Raw genomic sequence first — 11,181 nt, 5'->3', positions numbered from 1 at the left:
TTTTCTCTAATTAAACATGTTAGAGCATCCAGAGTAGTGTGGACATCCCAAAAACATCTCCTGCCACGTCACTAGGACTAGCCGATGGCCTAGCTAATAAGACAAATTGAAAAATACTATTAATTCATTTTAATTGTTGGTGTTTATCAAATATACAAAAAATGAAGTGCAATAAGTTGCAAATATTGAGTATAAATAAAAAAATTAAAAAAATTAAAAAAAATTAAAAAAATCGGGACATCCGTGCTCTTGTCCGCGCAATAGCGGACAAGAGGTAGGACGTCCAGTTTCGGGCGTGGACGAGAGCTCGTCCTACTTCAGGACGTCCTACCTCTTATCCACTATTGCAGGCGGACGCCCCCCACGAACTAACCACTAGTCCTACCTCTTATCCGCTATTGCGGATGATCTTAGCCAATAACTCTTAAAATCTTGTATCCATTAAAAATGCGATCTTAGCTGATACAAAGGGAGTAGTACTATAACTTAGAATTAGTTTGACTTTCACTAACTTTATTATAATATTGCTTGCAGTGGTGGAAGCAGAAAATTAAATAAGTCGGAACTGAAATTTTAGAAAAAATAATAAATTTTATATGTAATATCTGTTCAACTTTTACGATACACTGATGATAATTTTTTTTTACGAGTCGCCATGTCTTGAAATCGTCGAAGAATAGTCTCATTTACATTTTTTTGGAAAATTCTCTTCTCAATGTATACAAGTAATATATCATTCATTCATTCCTCATTCAATTTTGAAAAAAAAAAGGCTTAATAAGTTTCATTGAAGAAAATACTCTCTCAACATAAGCTATTGCAATCGGAGGATCAATGTCAATTCAATCAAACAGTACAACAAAGGGTAAGCTTTATCTCTTCTGGGAGAAAGATTTCACAAATCTTCAATGTTGGAGAACTCAACTTTATCAACTATATCACTGATATAAGTTTTAAGTTGAGTTGGAAGAGACATCTATATACTAATCTAAAGGGACAGTTTGGTGAAAAGACCTTAATGTCCTTTTTGGAGGGAAAATGAAAGTTGATGTTGTAATAGATGATGTGTCAATATTTATTCTTTATTTTATTTATTTTGAGTATTCCAAAATATTTACAAAATGAAAATATTAGAGAGAGAAAGAGAGAATTCTTGATTGCAGCATTGCAAGATGCTTGGAATCCGGCGACAGCGCCGATGAGAGGGCGGCAAGGCTAAGGGAGACGGGACAGTAGTGGCGAGGCTGAGGGAGACGGGACAGTGGCAGCTGGCCGAGAGAAAATGAGGTATCCGGAGTGAGAGAGATGGGGAGGAAAGTTGAGAAGACGAAAAAAAAGAGGAAGGAGAGAGAGAAGTACGGCGGCGGCGGATTCATTTAAAGATCCGTTCTTTAAACGCTGGAGAAGAAGAAAAATGAGAGAAAGAGAAAAGCACCGGAGTCGGATCTTTAAATGAATCCGGCGGGAAGCTGGATCTGGAGTACGGAGTACGTCATGAGTCGGGGAACGACGCCGCCGCCGAAGTCGGGGAATGACGGATCTGGGTGTTGAGGCGGCGGCCAGCCATGGCGAGTAAGGCAGAGCAGCGCCACGAGGGAGGAAGGGGCGACGGCGTGGTGTGTGGAAGGAGAGTCGGCGAGGAAGAAGGAACAATGCTCTAGCCGGTGAGATGATTTCCGCCGCCGATTAGGGAGGATGAGGGAGGGTTGGAGGGAGGGAAATGGAGGCGTCGAGCCATGTTGCAATAGGGTTTTAACTTTTAAGATACTTTATTGTATATTGTATATTGTTTGGACTTTTGTTTAATATTTAATGGCTTTTAAATTTTGGAGTATAATTTAGATTTCAAATAGTGGTACTATAAAACTATGTACTCAATCTTTCTATACAATTTTTAATTTGAACTTCTAATTTTTAGACTTTGTACAATATATATTTTTTATATTATTTTTATAATAAGTTTTTAAGTTTATAGAATTCAATTTATTTTGATTTACTCATATTTTTATCTTTTAAACTTTCCAAAATTTTAAGATATGTATATATTAAATTTAAACTTACCTAAATCAAATATTAATTATAAAAAGTGAAGCTAAATTAATATTATTATTAAACAAAAAATAATATTGCATCACTATCACAAGAACATTTTTATTAATAAAAACGCATACTATGTGTTAGTTTCTTGACGCTAGATCATACACTTGGTGTTACTTACACTTAAGAGAGAAAATATCATTTTTAAGTTTTTTTACTAAGTCATTAAATTCATAGTATGAAGCAAAGTAATTCAATAATACTATTCAATAGTTTCGGAAAATGAAAGCTATACCCAGCTGCCCCAAAAATATAAGCCTCATCATTCCATTTTTCCTCCATAAAACAAACTTAATTAATTTTAAAAATATGTGACAGCAACTTTAACTTAAAATTAAACTCAAAATTTTGACATCTTGAAGCTAAAACTTCAATTCTAAACCTTTTGATAACAACCAATATCTAAACCCCTTTCACCCAATCTTTTTTTTGATAATTTCCAGCTTACTTAAGTATCAATAGCCCACATCAAACTTCACAACAAGATCAGCCCCAACATTATATAATATCAAACCATCAAGAAGGTGGCTTTAAAACCCATGGAAAGAGAATATGGTCACAAATCATCCTCAAACTTAGCTTTTTCTATCACTTTCATGCTTAAATATCTTAACATACTTTCAATTGCATAATTCCATAGTCAATTTACACAAAAGCATCAAAGCACCAAAACCCCCAAACTCAAGAACCCTAATTTCGACTCCCACAACAAGAATCAAATCAAATTAACATCACTACTATGCTTAGAAACAAGATTAAGGACTTTATGGAGGAGTCTAACCTCTAATTTCAACTAATTTGCAAAACTAAGTGGAGGTGGATTTTCAACTTGAGCTCCAAAAATAAGAAAAACTAGGGGGAATTGAGAGTTTGGATTGGCGGTGGGTACTACATGCTTCCCGGTGGAGTGATTGGAGATATCACGGTGGCTGTTCGAATGGAGTAGAGAAGTTGTCGAAATTTTTGCAGAGAGGGGAGAAGTTTACGTAGAGAGAGATAAGTATGAAATCTGATTTTCAAAACCCATCTCAAAATCTTTTCTATTTTCCTTTTTCTTTTTCTCTTTTTTTTTCCTAATTACCCCCATAAGACACGTTTCCTACTCATTAATATCCCTCTATTCATTTTCTTTCTTTCTTTTCTTATTTTCTAATTTCGATCCTTATCTCATTCTTTTTCTTAATTCTAATTTATCCTATTTCTATTTCCTATCTTTCTCACATAAAACAAGCATATACATATATAAAGTCACTAATAAAAAATATAATTTCTAATTCTAACTTCTAAAAGATTGGGATATTACACATGTAACCTTTGAAATTGCATTGTTTAGTACTGTGCGTTCAACTATTTCGGCTAAAATTTTCCATAATTCTTAAATTTATGTATATTAAAAGTCTAAGCTGACTGAGTAATTTTTGTTTCTTCTCACAAATTATAAATGTATTAAATTTTATTTTGAATAAGAAATACTATATTTTTTAGATTAGGACCATTCTTCTTCTTTTTTTTATAAATTGTATATAATGATAATTTTTTTAATTATTTACAATTTGTATTCATTAGCTGAAAATTCTTTGGTCTGTGCATAGCACGGGGGTTAACACTAGTACATTCAGTAGACGAGAAGTCACCCGGATAAAGTTTTGCAAGACGAACCAACTTGTCGACATTAAAGTTAGCAAATAAGTTTTTTGGACTAAAGCAATTAATGCAAGTAAGCAATTCCGTACTCACTTTTAAAAAACGTATTTTAATTTTTTGAGTAAGTAAATCAAGAACCTAATAATAAAAAAATGTGACTTTCGTATTTAATTGATAATTAATTGTAATCATAATTGAAAAATAAAATGTGAATCTTACTTGATAGTAAATCTCCACTTTATAATGTTGATAATTAGTAACACGTCAATCTTGCTTCATACGCACACAAGAACGATAGTATCATTCATACTAATAACGTCAATCAAATTAGCCACCCAAAACTCTTCAACTTGTCCCATGAATTGATTCCACCCATTCTCTCTCAAATCTAGCAAAATCCTTTGGTTGTATCAACAAAGACGTAGCTTGGACGATATTTTGATCCCTAAGTTGTAGAATTATTGATAAAACATTCGTTATCCCAAACAACTCTTCATCAAGTGTAAAATAAAAATAAATCATAACTCTCCATCTTCATAACTAATGTGTTTGATATACCTCTATTATCCAGATTGATACCATCTTCTTACATGTTTTCAAGCACTTCAATTATCAATAACCACGTGCTTTTTAAACGAAGCAAAGTGGTGAAGTGTGACCCCCATCGAGTGTCGCTTGGTTGCTTTAAACTCATCTCTTAATTTAAATCTCTTCCACTTTTAATTTCTCCACTTCCTAGACCTTCGACAATTTTTTCATGCACAAATTGCCGTTATTTGTCCCTTCATTTACAAGATGTTCCACATGTGTTGACAATCATAGTGACAAACTGACAATGTTAAAAAATCACTTACAACACTATGTTCTTTTGAACAGTTACCACTACTAGTTGGAGCTGATGGACAAAACAATAAATGTACTTGGTAGATGGATTTTTCATTCAATATAAGTGATTTTAAACTATTGTTCTGATCCTGCATATTTGATGCATTGTCTTAACCTTGATCTCTTAATCGTGACAAAGATAATCCATATTTAGCAAATATTAAAGTCAATCCATTCATTCAAAATTTTGTTGTGGTATCAGTGATATGAACTAAGGACAATAATATTTCTACAATCTCTCCATCATTGTTAAAATATCTCAGAACTAAAGCAATTTGCTCTTTTATCAATGCATCGCGTACTTCATCAACCAAAAGATAAATTTTGATTTTAATATCGGTCAAAATAACTTTTGTAGTTTTAAAACCATAACAATTTATCAATTCTTTTTGAACTAAGGGAGTAATCATCTGATTATTGTCAGGAGCATTCTCCAATTTCATCGCTACTACCTCAAGTTTTTGCTCATGCAACCTTTAGAAAATTTCCCCTATTTTTATAATCCAATAATTCATCATTTTAGACTCAATGAAATAAAGTTATCTGACTCAATTCCATAAATGCCTACGAAAAGAGTGAACCATAGAAATGAAATTTGTAAATGAAGCTAATATCTACTACTGCTAAGGCGTGCTCACTTTGTTTGAGATTATATTATTGGATGAAAGGGAGCAAACCATATCCCACATCGGAGAATGAACAAGACTTGCAAGTGTATAAATGGACTACCCCTACTTCATTAGTATGAGGCCTTTTGGGGAGTACCCCAGGAGCAAAACCGTGAGGGCTTTGCCCAAAGCGGACAATATCATACTAATGTGGAGTTCGGGTGTGCGCCACCGAGACCCAACAGTGGTATCAGAGACCTGGTTCAAGGCTGGGCCTGTGTGGCTCGGGGTTCGGTGGTTGCGCTTGCAAGTTCTCCTATGTGACGAGCTCGACCAAGACATGTGGTGACCTAGTGACATGTAACATGCGGTAGGCATGTGGTCTGTGGTCTGGTGGTCTTGGTTTGAGGGGAGGATTGAAAGGGAGCAAACCATATCCCACATCGGAGAATGAACAAGACTTGCAAGTGTATAAATGGACTACCTCTACTTCATTAGTATGAGGTCTTTTGGGAAGTAATCCAGGAGCAAAACCATGAGGACTTTGCCCAAAGCGGATAATATCATACTAATGTGTGTGGAGTTTGAGTGTGCGCCACCGAGAGCCAAGATTAGAAATTAAAGTTGGTTAGAATTGTGGATTATGGGCTCACACAATTAAACCATTTCATAGGTGTTCGGTTTCCATGAATTAGGCCAAGCCGCCATGTTTTGACAAGTGGGAAATATTTTTAATTTTTCTATATAGAGATTTTATTGTGGGTGGACGAATATGCACCTGGAGTTGGGGGATTCTAAAAAGCTAAGATAGAAATTGTATTTCATTCTCAATCCTTGACATGAATTCCAGTGCTGTTATAATTATCACCCTTTGCAGAAGAAATAAAAATTGAGATTTCTTAAGGCTATAGTGCGAGCCATGACTATTTATAGAGCCAACAAAATTTGTATTAAACACATTAAACACTAATAATATTCAGAATTGAGCTTAAATAATCTTGCATCTGTAAAGGTAAAATCACTTTTATATCAAATGAAAGTGTGGTGTCAAGGATTGAAGGTGGACTCTCAAAATAAAGCACAAGGCCGGGTTTTGGGTTTTGTTGAATTTCAAAGTTTAATCATGACTATTATTCTCTCTACCATGATGATAATTGATGATTAATTAGCTTATAATCCTAAATGAATTGATTGCTACTTTTACTATTGCCCTATTAAATTTGCAGGTTTATTGAAATTTAAATTTTGAAGAAAACGTAGAAAGAAAGGAAATGAAGCAATAAAGATCAGTATGCATATTACCGATCCAATCCACGAGAATTTACATGTGTTATTAGTCAACCATTAAAAACGATGAAATAAATAGACAAATAAATAAATAAATATAAGCGAAGGATAAATGAATGAGGTTTAAAGAAATGGAATACAGAAAAATCTAAGCTTTATGCTCTCCGCCATCATAAACTGAACAAAAATTGGAGGGCTCGAGCTCAATGGCGATCCACCCAAAATCGAAATTAGCAAAGTCCAGATCTTCAATCTTCATACTCACAGCTTCGATCGCGTGCATTGCAGTGCTGTACCTCGTGGCTTGCCTAGTTTCGGCACCCGCCAGCATACAGAATATCGTGCCCCCCAATCGCCACACTTTGCACGACAAGTACTTGTATTGGGGGAGCAGAATTGACTGCCCCGGAAAGCACTGCGATTCCTGCGAGGGTTTAGGTCACCAAGAGTCCAGCCTTAGGTGTGCCCTTGAGGAAGCATTGTTTCTCGGCAGGTACATTTTTCGAGATTTAATCTGTTTGGGATTTGGAGTGGTGGATTTCTTCTCAATTTTGAGTTTATCATCTTTGTTTCTCTTCATTAGTAATGGATAATTGCATTATTTAATCTGAGTTGTGATTGCTGTGAATCTTCATTTTGGGGATTTTAGTAGTGACTTTCTTCATTAGTAATGGTTGATTGCATGATTTCAACTTGGTTTGTGATATTTGTTTTGAGGAAGTAATTATAGGTCCCTGTTCCTGCAAACATTGAAAATTTGGCCTTGATAAGTTCACTCGTGGTTTCTATTGATGAAAAACCTCTTCATTTCTTTGATGGTTGTCGATTTTGGTTTGCAACTTATGATTTTATAACTCTAGTGAAATTCATATAGCCGATCCGGATATTTGAATTTTGCACGCGATTGCTAATGAACTGTGCTATATATACTTAGTAGATCTGGGGATGCCTATAGGTGAACTAACATGTCTCCAGTTACTCTTTCTCTGTGAAGAAAGAACCCTAGTTTCCTAATAATGCACAGCAATATTAATACTAGCAGTTGATTTCCATGTCTATTTCTTTCGGGAACAACTGAGTTGAATGGTTGAAGTTGTTTTATGGTGCTCGTACTCGTAGTATCTTATCTTACTTATTAGCTACTCTTATTTAAGACATGAGAAGATCGGAGTCCCTTTAGATCTGCATCTTGAGTTAAGGCCGTTTCATGTGTTATAACATTTTTGATTGGGCTGATGACTTGCTGAGAATGGATACCCTTCTTGGCAGTATTTTGTGCTTTCGGACTGACCATCTTCTCTATATTTTCCTTCTCCTCTTGTTGCAGGACCTTTGTAATGCCTTCCAGGTTGTGTATAAATCCAATACACAATAAGAAAGGAATTCTCCATCAATCTGGAAATATGGTTTCTGAGGAAGGGTGAGTTTTCTTGTGCAGTTTAGAACACTCAGTGCCGGATCACAGAAGAATTAAATTATGAGATTCTTGGTTGTTTACTAGTGGTACTTAAGCCAGAATATGATCTTTTTGGGTTTTTGTGATGCTGAATCATGGCTTCGAAATAAATAAGATAGTGTTTGATGTCCAAAACATATACAGAATTAGGGAACATTAGACATTTCAGAAATTGTCAAAATATTTGATTATAGAATGTACACTGTTTTTTTGCTTCGAGTTCTTTGCAGTATCTACAAACATGTGCATTTTTTTGTTTAATGATGTAAGCAATTTTCTTTTTAGGTGGGCAGCTAACTCTTGTGCTATGGATTCTCTGTATGATCTTGATTTCATGTCCAACACGGTGCCTGTGATTTTAGATAATTCAAAGACATGGCACCATGTCCTTACTACAAGCATGAAACTGGGATCCAGAGGGATAGCACACGTGGAAGGAATTAGTCGAACTGATCTCAAACACAAAAAAAATTATTCAAATCTTTTACTCATAAATCGAACTGCCAGTCCTCTCTCATGGTAGGTAACAGACAGTTACTAATGATCCAACTACTCTTCCTTCTTACTATTAGTTTTTGAATCTCGATAATTTTTGTGTAGGTATTAATCATGGTAGTCATTCAGGTTCATGGAATGCAAGGATCGAAACAACCGCAGTTCTATTATGTTGCCGTATTCCTTTCTTCCATCAATGGCTGCAAAGAAGCTACGAGATGCTGCGGAAAAGGTGATCCACTGCAATTAGCTAATTTTCTCTATCTTAAGTAAATATCTGCTATAATAAAAATTGCTGCTGAAACCAGATAAAGGCACATCTTGGAGATTATGATGCTATTCATGTCCGGCGAGGTGATAAAATAAAAACTAGGAAGGACAGATTTGGGGTTGATCGAACCCTACACCCTCATCTTGACAGAGATACACGTCCTGAGTTCATTCTTTGTAGAATTTCCAAATGGGTTCCCCCGGGTAGAACTCTCTTCATTGCATCCAATGAGAGGGCTCCCGGATTCTTTTCACCTTTATCTGCAAGGTACTTATATCTCAGTTACTTATATACTCCGTATTAATTTCTACAGCCTGAATACTGTCACTCAAAACTCAAATCAATCTATAATTAAGGGCTAAGATGTCCCTTTTTAAGAGAAAAGTACTATTTTTTGGTGATTGGGCCCTAATTACTAATTGATGATCTCAAAACAAGGTTGAGTTCTATTAAACTCATTAGCATTGCTGAGATGCATTCTAGCTACTCTTCATATCCTAGTCTATTTGCAGGTACAAATTGGCCTATTCATCAAACTACAGCGGTCTTTTGGATCCCATAATTGAGAACAATTACCAACTGTTCATGGTGGAGAGGCTTATTATGACGGGAGCCAGAAAGTTCATTCGAACATACAAGGAAGACGATACGGATCTCAGTCTGACAGATGATCCCAAAAAGAACACCAAAATATGGCAAATACCTGTTTATAGCTGGGAAGAAGGGGAAGGAGAGAACTGCTGACCATAATTCTCAAATTTTTTTGTCACTCTTTGTTATTTCAAGAATGTTTGTGCTGTTAATTTTTTCATTATTTTGTTGATACTTGCAAACTATTTGAAAAATGTTACAGTATTCTGTATCTATAAATTTTGGTTCCTGTAATTTATATCTGGTCCACACTTATGGATACAATTTCAGAGTAATGACATAGTATCATAGTATTATATACTCCATATAAGCTGAATGAGCTAATTAAGCTTATATATACTGTGTGAACCAATATTGAAATATGTTTTCATGCTAATTTATTTACCAACTTATTAGCGTTAATTTTCAAGCAACTAAGGTCATTTTGCATTATAATACTAGTAAACTGTCTAGTAACTATCAAAAGATGTACTACCATGATACTTTGTACTACAACAAAAACAACAAAAAATGTGTATGTATTTAGAGCCACCAAAAGTAAAATTGATCATCTCAAACGATTTAATACTTGCATAATTGAAACCAAATAGAAAAGTTTTTTTTTTTTCCAAACCAAATATAGCAAAGTTACAGAACACAGGCAGAATGTAAAGATATTAGCGTTAGCGTTATATTATGATTCGTTACAAATAAAATTGAATCGCCAGGAAAACAATATAAGGGTCCATAGCTCAGTGGTAGAGCAATTGACTGCAGATCAATAGGTCACCGGTTCGAACCCGGTTGGGCCCTGTGTGTTTTTTTTTATTTAAATTATTTTATTTTTATTTTAGAAGTAATATGTTGTGGTCGAAAATGCAAATTCATACCTGCAAACAAGCAGCTACTATATGTATTTTATACCGCTAAAAAAGCTAATTTACCAATAAATACAAGACTAAAGGTTCTTTTTGGTCCTTAACATATGGAGATTTTTTGATTTTGGTCCAAAACCTTATCTTTTGAATTATTTGGTCCCTTACAAATAAAACGGGTCACACTTAGTCCGAACTGGATGGAAATGGTTAAATTTAACGGTCAACGAATTTTAATTGAATTTTGACCGGATTAAGTTAATAATTAAGTTAATATTAAGTTAAGAATTACACCGGCCGGTCCCCTCTCCTCTGCCGTCGGAGCCGGTCCCCTCACCTCCGCCACCATCTCCGCTGCCGCCATACAGTGTCAACCACCAGCTCAATCTCCCTCCTCTTCCAGCAAAATTAACAAAGTAACAAACAATAATTAGTAGTAGGAAATGGAGAGAGAAAGAGAGAGAGAGAGCCCATTTCCGCAAAAACACCAGCGAGCTCTTCATCTGCCTCTCCTCTTCCTCCTCCATGAAACTCTCCGAATCAATCCTCAGCCCCGGCCACCGCCTCCGCCCTAACAAGGCCTCCCCTTTCCTCCCCAAGAAACGCCTCGACAACCCCGAGCCCTCTCCCCCAAATTAACCTACATCGGCCAAGTCAGAGTCAAATCCAAGAAGAAGAAGAAGAAGAAGACCAACCGCAGCCTCTCCAGCCGAAGGGCCAAGGTCATTTTCAGGAAAATTGAGGCGGCGCAGGGATGGGTCATTTGCCGGTGTCGATCTACGACGCGCTGCGGACGTGCTTCGCGGTGGAAGGGAAGAAGAGAGAGATGAGCTGGTGGTTGATACCGTATGGCGGCGGCGGAGATGGTGGCGGAGGAGAGGGGACCGGCTCCGACGGTAGAGGGGAGAGGACCGGCTCCGGCGGCGGAGGAGA

General features: G+C 36.1%; 1 protein-coding gene and 1 non-coding gene across 2 annotated transcripts; both read left to right on the top strand.

Annotated features, from left to right (window-relative positions):
* Positions 1-6,642: 6,642 nt before the first annotated feature.
* Positions 6,643-9,628, top strand: LOC125192555 (uncharacterized). The gene is made up of 6 exons (XM_048090162.2): positions 6,643-7,014; positions 7,849-7,941; positions 8,263-8,496; positions 8,602-8,704; positions 8,781-9,010; positions 9,256-9,628. Exons 1-6 carry the CDS (start codon positions 6,728-6,730, stop codon positions 9,485-9,487), a joined length of 1,179 nt encoding a protein of 392 aa, XP_047946119.2. The 5' UTR covers positions 6,643-6,727; the 3' UTR covers positions 9,488-9,628.
* Positions 9,629-10,114: 486 nt separating this feature from the next.
* Positions 10,115-10,186, top strand: TRNAC-GCA (transfer RNA cysteine (anticodon GCA)). Its single transcript has one exon. It is a non-coding gene; the product is annotated as a tRNA-Cys (tRNA).
* The last annotated feature ends 995 nt before the right edge of the window (positions 10,187-11,181 follow it).

Source organism: Salvia hispanica, chromosome 4 (assembly GCF_029641045.1).
Source record: "Salvia hispanica isolate PSC_SH4W2 chromosome 4, Shi_PSC_v1, whole genome shotgun sequence".
Lineage (NCBI taxonomy): Eukaryota > Viridiplantae > Streptophyta > Magnoliopsida > Lamiales > Lamiaceae > Salvia > Salvia hispanica.
Note: the sequence above shows the minus strand (reverse complement) of the source record. Positions and strands in the feature narration are given on the sequence as shown.